The following is a 14,297-nucleotide window of genomic DNA, read 5'->3' as shown; positions in this document are numbered from 1 at the left end:
TTGATCTACCATTCAGGCGTGAAATCAAGAAGCACCTTGTCACACAAAGGGTAGTGGAAATCTGGAATTCTCACCCAAAAGGCTGGGGATCAGTTGGAGCTTTCACGATTGAGTGTCGATAGATTTTTGTTGGGTAAGTGTATCAAGGGATATGGAGCAAAGGTGGGCAAATGGAGTTGAGGTATAGACCAGCCACGATCTGATTGAATGGCAGAACACGCTCAAGGCGCAGAATGGCCTCCTGTTCCTATGTTCCCACTGGTGGCAGTCAGTGTTGGGGAAAACTCTTACAGGTGGGAATCATGTTACTGGGTCAAAGAATAAGTGGTTGACATATCACTGGTCGAACCCCTGCCCTGTGTAAATGGTGTGCCTGAACATCGATGGGACAACTCACTCAACAGCTGGGTACATGTGACAAGCTGCAGGAGAGACCTACACCCTTGAGGGTGGCAGCACGAGGCAATTATTAAAACAGAATACTTCCTCTCTTGCTGGGGAACAGTTTCACAACTCTGGTACCTTACACAAATGTCCATTTATCCATGGGGGCATCGCAATGGAGCCTGATCCTGTTCTCACTCAATGTCCACATGTACGCACTTTGTATCAGTCACTGGATAATGGTCAGGAAGGGGGAAAGCTGGAAGATTTTCTTGCTCCCTCCTGAGTCCAGGGCCAATCAGCATAAGACGGACATATTGCACACCTGATGCTTGAAATTCTGAGCAATCTTAATTTTTCTCACATTCGCTCAAAAGAAGGTCTTGTCTTTTTTTTTAATGCTTTTTATTGTGTCAGAGAGCTTCCTGGAGACTGGTGAGGCAGCACATCCTGGTTGAATACACTAAAGCCAGAGTGTTTTCCCCCCCCCCCCCCCACCCCGATCAGAACAGTTGAGCTACTGATTCAGTACTTTCCTCAACGTCCTTCATCCCGTCTCCAGCCAGCAAACAAGTTTCCGCTCACAAACCGCTCCTTTCAATCGAGAAGTTCCTTCTTTCCATAATCCGAACTCAGCCCTTCAGATGTTGCAGGGTTGAAATATCGTCCTCAATAATATCGAACGGTGTACCAAGGTCGTACCTACAAACAGAGATCAAACAGGTGACTGGTAACTTTGGGAGTCCAGACCAAGGGGGCATAACCTTAAAATTAGAGCCAGGCCGTTCAAGGGGTGATGTCGGGAAGCACTTCTTCACACAAAGGGTAGTGGAAATCTGCACCTCTCGACCCCCCCCCCCCCCTCTCCCCCCAAAAAAAGCTGTTGAGGCTGGAGGTCAATTGAAATATTCAAAACTGAGATTGCTAGATTTTTGTTGGCTAAGGGTATCAAGGAATATGGAAACAAGGCTGGTAAATGGAGTTGTTAAGATACAGATCAGCCACGATCTAATATAATGGCGGAACAGGCTCAAGGGGCTGAATGGCCTACTCCTGTATCACAATGTAATCAAAAGTAAGCGACTTGAATAATGAAGGAACAAGGGAAAATGAGACAACCAGCAATAAAGGTAAGACTGGCCCATTTCATACAACTTTCCAACAATGAGAGACTCATTTATATCTCCCCGTGGTGATTCATGCTGGTATCTGGCTCCACCCAAGTGGCCATTCTTCAGATATGAATCTAGATGGTGAGTGGAGACAGAGTATTCAACAGTTGAGACCGACCCCGTTTTCTTAACTGACATCCACATAAAAAGAACTTGCATTTCTACAGCGCCTTTCACGACCTCAGGATGTCCCAATGTGCTTTATAGCCAATTAAGTACTTTTAAAGTGTAGTCACTGTTGTAATGCAGAAAACGAGGCAGCCAATTTACGCACAGCAAGATTCCACAAGCAGCAATGAGATACAGGAAACTCTTTTTTTATCCGGCACCGACGTGGTGCCGGTTGATCAAAAAGTCCGGATTACAGAGAGGTATACTTACCAAGGTACGAGAGCCCTGTACACGGCCACAGGTGCAGGAGCCCCGGTTACACGGCCACAGATCCAGGAGTCCCTGTTGCACGGCCACAGATCCAGGAACCCCGGTTACACGGCCACAGATCCAGGAACCCCGGTTACACGGCCACTAATATATAGTAAAACTTACCTGAACCTACTCCTGAATTTTGCCGGTTAAGAGAGGTTTCCGGATATTTAGGTGCCGGTTAAAAGAGACCAAATAATATGTTTTAGTGATGTTGGTTGAAGGATGAATATTGGCCCAGGACACCGGGGAGAACTCCCCTGCTCATCTTCAAAATAATGCCATGGGATCTTTTACGTCCACCTGAGAGGGCGTTTAACATCTCATCCGAAAGATGACACCTCCGTAGGTGCAGCCCTCCCTCAGCACTGCACTGAAGTGTCATTGATGCACCCAGGTGCACCACTGTACAGTGACCCTGAGCAGTAGACCTGGCTGATTTTTTTTTTCCTTCTGTAGTTTCAGGAAACTGGGGCCAGTTTATTGCTAGCACTGAAATCAGATGACTCAGCACAGCTCAGGAATCGAATGTGCAACATTCCTGTTCTGCTTGACTCAGTACTGGTTCTACAAGGCGTTTGCCCATTGAACAACTGAGCTTCTGATAAATTTACAATTTTTTTTTTCATTTTACGGAAGAGTTAAAAGCGTTCAAGTGGAGTTCAAAGACCTTCAGATGTGAGGTGTGCCTTGGCTTATCTCTGCTACTTCACCGGTTGTAGCATAAGCGTAAAGCACCTCAGTTGTCCGTTTACACTAACGCGTGCTTTACCTTTTATATGGTTGTCCATCGGCATCAACCAAGAACTTCTCAAAGTTCCAGCGAATATCACTCACTTTCAAGGGTGACCAATGCAACCTTGTCAGGTCACCAATGAAGGGGTTCACAAAGGGGCAGGAATCCTGTAAGAAAGAAAGACAGAACTTGCATTTATATAGCGCCTTTCACGACCTCAGGATATCCCCAAGTGGTTTACAGCCAATAAAGCACTTTAAAAGTGTAGTCACTGTTGTAGCACTTTAAAAGTGTAGTCACTGTTGTAATGTAGGAAACGCGGCAGCCAATTTGTGCACAGCAAGGTCCCACATAATGACCAGATAATCTGTTTGTGATGTTGATTGAGGGATAAATATTGGCCAGGACACTGGGGAGAACTCCGCTGCTCTTCTTTGAAATAGTGCCATGGGATCTTTTATGTCCACCCGAGAGGGCATACAGGGCCTCATTATAATGTCTCATCTGAAAGACGGCACCTCCAACAGTGCAGCACTCCCTCAGAACTGCACTGGAGTGTCAGCAGAGATTTTGAGCTCAAGTCTCTGGAGTCAGACTTGAACCCAGAACCTTCTAACTCAGGCGAGAGTATTACCCACTGAGCCATGGAGGAAGGGAGCCACACTTTGCTTTATTGTGTTTTGTAAAGTGTTTGTGGGTAATGAATTAGGACTAGGTCGGAATTACATGGAATTCATTTGAAAGGAATGTTGGCGCAATGCTGTAAATTAGTGTGGGATCATGGCCCACACTACATCTTCAACGGGGAGCTTGTGTACGATGCTCGATTGCAAAAGGAAAAGTCTGAAGACGGGTTGGCGTCGTGCCATGTTGGTGTACCGATGTGCTGTGCCATAGCATAGCAGTAGCACATGCATGCATGATCTCACACACTAGGTGGCGATACTGAGAGAAGACCATGGGCTAGCTACCAATGGAGTGAGATTAGAGAGTGACGTTCCTCTTTTCTGCCACCCTTGCTCAACAGTATGTGTGGAGAGTGAGTAGAGACACAGCGAGAGCAACATGCAGACAGAACACTCAGAGAGAGGGACACTGATCATTCATAACACTGACCAGCATGTGACCCTTGACCATCAATAACATGTCACCAATTATCTGTAACATGACAATGACCATCACCTAGGTGAATTGAGAAAACTCCCTTTTTGCCTCTGTGTTTCATTTTCTGTTTTTTTTTTTGCCTCTCCCAGGAGATTACATGGCCGCTGGGGTTGGGAAAATAGCGGGGTAAGAAGTGTCTAGTTATGATCCTTCAGGCATCAGAAGTGTGGGGCAGGCTTGATGGATCAGCTGGTCTTTTCCTGCCCACCATTTTGTATGTTTTAACATGTATAGAGCATATAAGGGGAACAGCTAAGGTACATAGAGAGAAACTACTTCTGCTGGTTGGGGAGTCTAGGACTAGGGGGCATAGTCTAAAAATTAGAGCTAAACCTTTCAGGAGTGAAATTAGGAAACATTTCTACACACACAGAGTGGTAGAAGTTTGGAACTCTCTTCTGCTAGATCAATTGTTAATTTTAAATCTGAGATTGATAGATTTTTGTTAACCAAAGTTATTAAGAGATACGGAGAAAAGGCTGGTATATGGAGTTAGGTTGCAGATCAACCATGATCCCGTTGAATGGGGGAACAGGCTCGAGGGGCTAAAATGGCCTACTCCTGTTCCTATGTTCCTATGCTCAGAGAGGCTGATCATCAGTAACATGTCACTGACCATAAACAACGCGACAATGGCGATCAGTAATGTATAGCACGAATGCTCAATGACACTGACCTTCAGAAATGTGTAGAGAGAGTGTTCTTTTTCACCATTCACTTCAATCTTGCCAAATATGGGGAATTTAGGAACAAACTCCCCCCCTGGACGGACAAACTTGAGAACATTCAGAGTTTCATGGTCTTCCTCTAAAAGAAATGTTTCAGCACAGGTATGAGCACAGAGATGATGCTTTAAGTGTAACATACTTGCATGAAAAGCTCACCGCAAAGACCTCAATGGCTGATAAGATAATAATGTGTTAAAAGTAAGTGATTGATTTATAAAAAGCACGAGACACTTCAGAGTAACAAGCTGAAATGTGACTTCGGTACTGGTCTGGGGTCTGCAGTATTTACATCGAGTGCTCAGAGAGTCTCCTGCTACCAGTTTGCTCATTATAAGGACAAAAATGTTATGCGCAATGTATTATTCTGCTAAGGTGGAGATGTATCCCTTTAAGACTAAGAGACCAATTGTTAAGCAAACTCAGGTCACTCAGAGTTTAATTGTTGGTTGGTTCGGAAACATTGCAGATTAGAATGTTCTTGTCAGTTTCAGGCTGCAGGTGAGAAGCACCCAGCTATTTAAGATTGTATTGCATCTGTAACACATTGTGATGTTTGGGGTGTGACTGCAAGTGTGTGATGTACTTGCATGCTAAATACTGTTTTCAATACTATATATCTAAATATTATTACATAGGATTACAGAGGATATACGGCACAGAAACAGGCCATTCGGCCCAACCAGCCCATGCCGGTGTTTATGCTCCACTCGAGCCTCCTCCCGTCTTTCCTCATCTAAATCTATCAGCATAACCCTCGATTCCCTTCTCCCTCATACGCATATCTAGCCTCCCCTTAAATGCATCTATTGTGGCGGAGCCACCAAAGGACTCAGATCGTTTGTATATAATTCCTTTAACAACATGTTAGCTACAGCCTGAGTCTGTATCTTTATTTATGCTGTTTAACTGTACAGAGTGTGGTTACTTTAACAGCGCAGCTAAAACGTGATGACGTCATGCCGTTCATCACGTGATTCCCTACTGGCGGGAAAACGTGATGACGTCATGACGTCAGCCACGGGACTGCAGGGGCAGTCCTCGTGGAGCCTCCAGAGAGAGCAGACCTACATTCGATGTTATCCTGCAGTTTCTTGTTAAAGCCTGTTTGTTTCATTAAAGTTCGTTTTGTTTGATTGCCTGAGTAGAACTCAGTCTTTTAGTTAGGAACCCACGTTCCTACACTATACTATTTGCCTCAACTACTCCCTGTGGTAGCGAGTTCCACATTCTCACCACTCTCTGGGTAAAGAAGTTTCTTCTGAATTCCCGATTTGATTTCTTGGTGACTATCTTATATTGATGGCCTCTAGTTATGCTCTTCCCCACAAATGGAAACACTCTCTCTGTATCTACTCTATCAAAGCCTTTCAGAATGTTAAAGACCTCTATTAGGTCACCCCTCAGCCTTTTTTCAAGTGAAAACAGCCCCAGCCTGTTCATCCTTTCCTGATTGGTATACCCTCGCATTTCTGGTATCATCCATGTAAATCTTCCCTGCACCCTCTCCAATGCCTCTATATCCCTTTTATAATATGCCAACCAGAACTGTACGCAGTACTCCAAGTGTGGTCTAACCAAGGTTCGATACAGGTTTAGCATAACTTCACTACTTTTCAATTCTATCCCTCAAGAAATAAACCCTAGTGCCTGGTTTGCTTTTTTATGGCCTTGTTAACCTGTGTCGCTACTTTCAGTGATTTGTGTATTTGTACTCCCAGATCCCTTTGTTCCTCTACCCCACCCAGACTCGCCCCTTCCAAGTAATATATGACCTCCCTATTCTTCCTACCAAAATGTAATACCTCACATTTATCTGTGTTAAAATTTATTTGCCAATTATATGTGCATTATACAAGTTTATTAATGTCCTCCTGTAATTTGTTGCAGTCCTCCTCAGTATTGACAGGTGCCATCCGCAAATTTAGAAATTGTGTTTTTGATTTCAAAGTCTAAATTGTTAATATAAATTGTGAACAACAGTGGTCCCAGCACTGATTCTTGTAGAACACCACTACCTACCTTCGGCCACTGTGAATAGTTACCCTTTATCCCTATTCTCTGCTTTCTGTCTTGAAGCCAGCTTGCTATCCATTCTGCTACTTGTCCCCTGACTCCACATTATCTGACCTTATTCATTAGTCTATTATGTGGTACCTTATCGAAGGCCTTTTGAAAATCTAGATAAATTACATCTACTGCATTACCCTTATCAACTCTCTCTGTTACCTCTTCAAAAAATTCAATGAGGTTGATCAAGCAAGACTTTCCCTTTTGAAATCCATGCTGACTATTTATTATTATATTTTTGGTTTCTAGATGTTCTTCTATTTTCTCCTTTAATAGGGATTCCATTATTTTTCCTACCACTGTTGTTAAGCTGACTGGTCTATAGTTCCCTGGACATGTTCTCTCTCCCTTCTTAAATATAGGTATTACATTAACTATCCACCAGTCCTCTGGCACTACACCTTTTTTTAATGAATTATTAAATATGTGTAGTAATGCCTCTGCTATCTCTTCCCTAGATTCTTTTAAAATGCGCGGATGTAATCCATCCGGACCAGGATTTTTTTCCTCTTTGAGTTTGATTAGTTTATTTAATATATCTCCTCTTTTTATTTTAAATGCATTTATTTAATTACTAATCACATGATCCAATGTCATGTCCACCTGTTCTATCTCCCTGGTAAATAGTAAAGCAAAATAATTATTTAATATTTCTGCCATCTCTCTATCCTTGCCTGTGGTATTATCCTGTTCATCCCTCTTCCCATCCCGACCTTCCTTTTTTTATTTATGTGCGTATAAAATATTTTACTATTTTGTTTTATGTTCCTTGATAATTTAATTTCATAGTTCCTCTTTGCCTTCCTAATTTTTTTGACTTCTCTCCTAATCTCTTCGTATTCTCCCTTATCATGCTCTCCCCTGCTGTCCATGTACTTAATGTATGCCTCTTTCCTTACCCTCAGTTTTTCCCTTATGGCTTTATTTATCCATGGTGCCTCATCAGTGTTTAGCTTGTTCTTGTTTTTTTGCAGAATATATTTTTCCTGGACTCTGCTGAACACCATTTTAAATGTTTCCCATTGATGTTCTAAGTCATTGTTTGCCAATATTGTTGTCCATTTTATTTTCCCAAGTTCTATTCTCAGCCCCTCAAAATCAGCTTTTCTCCAATCTATTATCCTAGTCTTCATCATACTTATGTCCTTCTCAATTATTATCTTAAAGCGTATTATATTATGGTCACTATTGCCTAGATGTTCCCCTACTTTTACTTCTCTTATCTGCTTTGGTTCATTCCCCATTACTAGATCTAATAGCGAATCCTCCCTTGTTGGGCTTTTTCCATATTGGGTTAGAAAGGAGTCCTGTACACATTGTAGGAACTCCATTCCCTTATCCCCTTTACCTACCTCTTCTGTCCAATTAATATCGGGACAGTTGAAATCCCCCATGATTATTATTCTATGTTTTTTACTCATTTCCCTAATTTGTTTACATATTTCTTCCTCCACCTCCCTTCCACTATTAGGTGGTCTGTAGACTACCCCTATTCATGTGATTGATCCTTTATTGTCTTTTATCTTTATCCACATGGATTCTGTTTCTGTCTTGCTGATAGCTGCAGCACTTTTTTCTACTACCATTATGTTATCCCTAATAAGTACAGCTACTTCACCTCCCCTTTTTCCTTCTCTAGCTTTTCTAAATATGTTATACCCTGCAATGTTTAGATTTCCCAGTCCTAATTTTTCTGTAGCCATGTCTCAGTAATCCCTACTATGTCTAGTTCCTCACAACGTATGATTGCCTCCAGCTCTCCTGTTTTATTAGGGACACTGTGTGCATTGCTGTACAGATAGTTTAACTCATTTTTAATAGCAGTTCCTTTCACTTTATTTTTAACCATCTTTTTACTCTCCTGCTCTATTATTCTATTTATTCCCCGGCCATCAATGTGCTCCCTTACTTTACTCTTTCCTATGCTCTCCTTTCCTGTTTTGTTTATATTTAGGCTGGTTTCATTTCTTGTAGATCCCTCCTCCCATCTTACTAGTTTAAAGCATTTGCCACCTCCCTATTTACCCTTCCCACTAGGACACGGGTCCCATCCCGGTTCAGGTGGAACTCATCCCATCGGTACACTTCCTTCCTGTCCCAGTACTGGTGCCAGTGTCCCATGAAAAGGAACCCCTCTGTTGCACACCAGTCCTTTAGCCACGTGTTAATTCTCCTGATCTGATTGCTTCTATGCCAATTTGCATGTGGCTTGGGCAATAATCCAGATTATTAACCTCAAGGTCCTGCTTTTTAATTTAGCTCTTAACTCCTGGTACTTCTTCAGCAGGACCTCCCTGTTCCTACCTATGTTGTTTGTTCCGGCATGGACCACAACAACTGGATTTACCCCCTCCCTTTCCAAATTCCTCTCCAGCCGCCTCGAGATATCCCTTAGCCTGACACCACCACATAGGCAACACACCCTTCAGGATTCTCATTCATGGCTGCCAGAGGAGGCTATCTATCCCCCTAATTATAGAATCCCCTATCACTACCACATTTCTATTCTGCTCTTCCCCCCCCCTTGGACAGCCTTATGAGCCACAGTGCCTTGGTCTGCATTGTGGCTGTCCTCCCCGCAGTCTTTCTCCTTGTCCTCACAGGTAGCGAGTACATCGTACCTGTTGGACAGGACCAGTGTCTGCGGGACCTCCTTCTCAACCACTCCTAAGTCCCCGCTACCTGTCTCCCTAGCAGTAACATCCTCACCTTCCTGAAGCTGTGTAGCGCGCACACTTCCTTTTTTAATTCATTGTTGGGATGTGGGCGTTGCTGGCAAGGCTGGCATTTATTGCCCACCCCTTGTTGCTCTGAGAAGATGGTGGGCCGCCTACTTGGACCACTGAGAGTGGTTTTGATACAGCTGAGTGACTTGCTAGGTCATTTCAGAGAGCAGTTAAGAGTAAACCACGTTGGTGTGGGACTGGAGTCACATATAGACCAGACCGGGTAAGGTTTCCTTCCCCAAAGGACATTAGTGAACCAGTTGGGTTTTTATGAAAATCCGACAGCTTTGTGGTCACTTTTACTGATGCCAGCTTTTTAAAAACTTAATTCAAATGCTCAAACTGCCATGGTGGGACAAAACTCTCGTTCTCTGGATTGTTAGTCCAGTAACAAACCCACTACACTACCAATCAACATTCTCCCTATGGTGCGGGGCCGCGCATCAATCCGGAGGTCCCACACAAGCTGCTCACCAGCTGTTGCAGCTGAAAGAGATACCGGGCAGCAAATTTGAAGGGACCTCGTACAAAAAGAAATTAGAGGGAATATTGCTCCCTATGTATACTTCCTGTTCTGAAACTTTACTTCCTATTGTTACGATTTTTGGTTATGCTTTTGTGTCAGCATTTACCATTCAATTTCCCTATGTTAACAGTCACAATATGGTTGCAGGCTCTGGTCACTTTGGTGGTGTTTTGGAGGAAGTTACAGAACTAGGGGATCACAGTCTCAGGATAAGGGCTCAGCCATTTAAGACTGCGAGGAGGAGGAATTTCTTCACTCGGGGTTGTGAATCTTTGGAATTCTCTCCTCCAGAGGGCTGTGGATGCTGAGTCGTTGAGTGTGATGAAATATGCCATTCATCACTCATCTGTATTCTCTGTGTGTGATTGTGCCTGTGACTGTGGTTTCGTTTCAGTTTCATTTCCCTTACCTCAGTTCCGTTTCCTCACCTTGTATTGTATTGTGTGTAGGGCTCCGCCCATACCTGGCCCCTATGTAAGCAGGCCCAGCGTGTCTCACATCCAGTACAGCAGGCTTCTGGATGGGAGACACCCCTCCACTGTGTGTTACTTTCTAAGTTAATAAAAGCCTCGTTTTGTTCCGCTAACATTGAGTCTCGGATTTATTGAGGCACATCATTGAGTATATTCAAGGCTGAGATCGTTAGATTTTTGGACTCTCGGGGAATCAAGGAACATGGAGATTGGGCAGGAAAGTGGAGTTGAGGTCGAAGATCAGCCATGATCTTATTGAATGGCGGAGCAGGCTTGAGGGGCCATGTGGCCCACTCCTGCTCCTAATTCTTACGTTCTTAAAACTTTCTTGTAACTCTGTCGCCAGCTTGAACATGTATAAAAGCTCATATTCATCAACTAAGTGTTGGCAGTGTCATTGGCAATTTTACTAGTAGATACCTGCAACTAGTGTTGTCATATCAATTTACTGCACCCTACAATTTATGAATGAATATTCCTTCTCACCTGGATCCTGTTGTCCAAACTGGTTACAGGGGAAACCCAAAACAGTGAATGAGGTTTGGGAGAGTTTATCCATTAGTGCATTGAGTTTGTGATACTGTTGAAAAGAAAGCAACAGAAATATAATCAGGGAAATTGGAGCTAGGTCAAGTCACATGTTCAGTCCCATTCAGAAGAAATGCACCAAAACTATTGTGTTGGTGCCATAATAGTACTAAATCTAGCGGTATTATTCATCCACGTATCACTCATCCATTTATCACTCAGCTATGTACTACTTTGCAGGCTGGAACATTCTTTTAGTGCTGAATATTTTGAAGCAGAATTTGAGAAGTAAAGAAAGAAAGACTTGCATTTATATAGTGCCTTTCATGACCACCGGACATCCCAAAGTGCTTTACAGCCAATGAAGTACTTCTGATGTGTGGTCACTGTTGTAATGTAGGAAACGCAGCAGCCAATTTGCACACAGCAAGATCCCACAAACAGCAATGTGATAATGACCAGATAATCTGTTTTAGATGTCGATTGGGGTGGATAAATATTGACTAGGACACCGGGTATAACTTGAATACCTCAGAACGTAGTTTTATTCCCTAAACCTGGTTTCATTTTGTTCTGATGAAACATTCCATTGAAGTACAGAATCATCCTTGACACCGAACAACAGAGAGGCTCTTTACCTGTGGTATCGTTGACCCTCAAAATGTGGCCACATTGGTGACCAGCAGAATCTTTCCCTGGTACTGTTGCAGAGACAGGAGGGATCCATCGAGTGTCTGAACTGTAAAATCATACACAGAAGTAGCTGGAGCTTCCCAGGCAGAGAGTGGCAGGGAGCAGTCCGACAGAGACATCAGCAGCAGCAAGAACAACTCGTTAGCTTATCCTGCCTGTCTGGCTCTCGCTCCCTCCCCCCCACCCCCCCCACCCTCCCAGTGCACCACCCCCCCCCAGTTCACCAGCATTCAGTAGTCGCTGATTATTTCTACCTCAGCACCTCCATAGATCTGCTATTGTACTGCGATTGTCTGAGCTTCCTGTACACTCATCACTCTGTCCTGGTGTGTGCATTTCAGTGAATAATCTTTGGACCATGTACAGAAATGTTTTATTCCTGTGAATCAGGAAGAGAACGAGTGATAAGAGAGAGAGAAAAATTCAAGGAGAGACACTCGCATTTCCATAGCACCTTAGGACTGAGATGAGGAGGAATTTCTTCACCCAGAGAGTGGTGAACCTGTGGAATTCTCTACCACAGAAGACAGTTGAGGCCAATTCATTAAATATATTCAAGAAGGAGTTAGATATATTTCTTAAGGCTAAAGGGATCAAGGGTTATGGGGAGAAAGCAGGGACAGGGTGCTGAATTTGGATGATCAGCCATGATTGCATTGAATGGCGGAGCAGGCTCGAGGGGCCGAATGGCCTACTCCTGCTCCTATCTTCTCTGTTTCTATCACATCTCAGAAATGTCCCAAACCCCGTCACGTCCAATTAATTACTTTGAAATGAAGACACTGTTGTTAGGTAGGTAAGTGTAGCAGGAGGGTCGTATTGCGCACAGCATCATCCCATGATTTGCAAGGAGATGAATGGCCAGCCAATTTGGTTTTGGTGGGGCTGCTGGAGGGAGTAGAGATGGCCAAGGCAGCAGAACTCTCTGCTCTTCCTCAAATAATGTCATGGGATCTTTAACACCCATCGCGACAGGGTGCCATCCAAAGGACAGCAGATTCAGCAATGTAGCATTCTCGAGGGATGCAGATAAAGATTAGGGTGGCCATTCATCTCGTGCACGAACCTTGTTGTCAGGGACATGATGTGAGGACAAGATTGCAGGCGGAGGAGGCCCCTGACCCATGGTCAAGTAGCCTGCAGACATTCACTGGCTCACAATGAGTAATGGCTACTTGGCTGAGGCAGCAGAGAGTTGCCAATAATTGATCCCTGCAAGGGCTCAGCTCCCTCAGGAGGGGTTGGGAATTTTCTGTCCACCACAGAGTGACTTTGAGCTTATTTATTTTAACTCAAAGTCAACCATTAAAAAATAGGGAAATGGCTTATACACAGTGGATGTACAGGCTTCGGGCAACAGCCCACTGCCCCCACAACACTTCTCTTTATGGGAAAAGTACTGTAACAGCCAAAACTCCAGACAACTGCTTTCCTCGTGGTCAGCTGTGGCTCAGTGGGCAGCACCCTCGCCTCTGACTCAGAAGGTTGTGAGTTCAAATTCCATTCTGGAGACTCGAGCACAAAAATCTAGGCTGACACTCCAGTGCAGTACTGAGGGAGTGCTGCACTGTCGGAGGTGCCATCTTTTGGATGAGATGTTAAACTGAGGCCCCGTCTGCTCTCTCAGGTGGACACAAAAGCTCCCATGGCATTATTTCAAAGAAGAGCAGGGGAGTTATCCCTGTGTCCTGGTCAATATTTATCCCTCAATCAACATATCAAAAACAGATTATCTGGTCATTATCACATTGCTGTTTGTGGGAGCTTGCTGTGCGCAAATTGGCTGCCGCATTTCCCACATTACAACAGTGACTACACTCCAAAAGTACTTCATTGGCTGTAAAGCGCTTTGGGACGTCCGGTGGTCGTGAAAGGCACTGTATAAATACAAGTCTTTCTTTCTATGGATACTGGGAGCACATCGATAAACTGCTGAGGGGTTTTTAAACCAATTCATCTTTTTTTTTTAATCTTCCTTTTCAAAACTTGTCCCTGCCCTTTGAAGCTATTCATGTTGCCACTGTCAGGATTTGCAGTTTGAGGGAATAAGCCTGGAATTCGATGATTTGCAAACTTGTGTAAGTGAATCTCGCTGAGTCCGCAGCCTATGGTACACCTCTGTGTGTCTGAAAGGAACCATCAATGTCAATGTCCCAGAAAAGTCCAGCTCTTTGTTCATAGAAACTGCTGCCTTTGGCATTCTCTACTGCCCGTTCAGCATATCAGCTTTCAGCTGACATTCATTTGACTCATTCACTGTGCTTCCCCTCTGTCCCAACATTGATTAACCCTTTCACTTAAACACAATAACTTCTAACTATTAAGGTGTCAGCTGTTGCTCTCTTGCCGACTGAGTTAGAAGGTTGTGTAGTTCCAGTCCCAGACTTTGAGCACATAACCCAGGCTGACACTCCAGTGCAGTACTGAGGGAACGCTGCACTGTTGGAGGTGCTGTTAAACCGAGGCCCGTCTGCTCTCTCAGGTAAAAGATCCCATGGCACTATTTTGAAGAGGAGCAGGGGCGTTCTCAGCTGCGACCTGTTTTTTTGGGACTACAGCCAATGAAGTCCTTTTGAAATGTCGTAAATGCGACAGCCAATTTGCGCACAGCAAGCTCCCACAAAGAGCAATCTGTCTTTGCTGATGTTGGTGGATTGAAATGTTGGTTGAATCACTG

General features: G+C 43.9%; 1 protein-coding gene across 1 annotated transcript; it reads right to left on the bottom strand.

The window, feature by feature from the left end:
* Positions 1–895: 895 nt before the first annotated feature.
* gpx9 (glutathione peroxidase 9) lies at positions 896–10,978 on the bottom strand. The gene is made up of 4 exons (XM_085970295.1): positions 10,886–10,978; positions 4,556–4,686; positions 2,752–2,882; positions 896–1,086 (listed from the first exon to the last, which is right to left on the bottom strand). Exons 1-4 carry the CDS (start codon positions 10,956–10,958, stop codon positions 1,017–1,019), a joined length of 405 nt encoding a protein of 134 aa, XP_085826421.1. The 5' UTR covers positions 10,959–10,978; the 3' UTR covers positions 896–1,016.
* Between the last annotated feature and the right edge of the window lie 3,319 nt (positions 10,979–14,297).

Source organism: Somniosus microcephalus, chromosome 29 (genome assembly GCF_052327205.1).
Source record: "Somniosus microcephalus isolate GS21.2 chromosome 29, FLI_Smic_1.0, whole genome shotgun sequence".
Classification (NCBI taxonomy): Eukaryota; Metazoa; Chordata; class Chondrichthyes; order Squaliformes; family Somniosidae; genus Somniosus; species Somniosus microcephalus.
Note: the sequence above shows the minus strand (reverse complement) of the source record. Positions and strands in the feature narration are given on the sequence as shown.

What these genes read in the sequence shown, in the direction of transcription:
- gpx9 (XM_085970295.1), bottom strand. Translation starts at nt 10,958, where the DNA reads ATGGATAAACTCTCCCAAACCTCATTCACTGTTTTGGGTTTCCCCTGT. An exon ending in GTTTGGACAACAGGATCCAG is followed by an intron (nt 4,687 to 10,885) that starts GTGAGAAGGAAT and finishes CATTTCTTTTAG; the next exon opens with AGGAAGACCATGAAACTCTG. An exon ending in CTCTCTACACATTTCTGAAG is followed by an intron (nt 2,883 to 4,555) that starts GTCAGTGTCATT and finishes TCTTTCTTACAG; the next exon opens with GATTCCTGCCCCTTTGTGAA.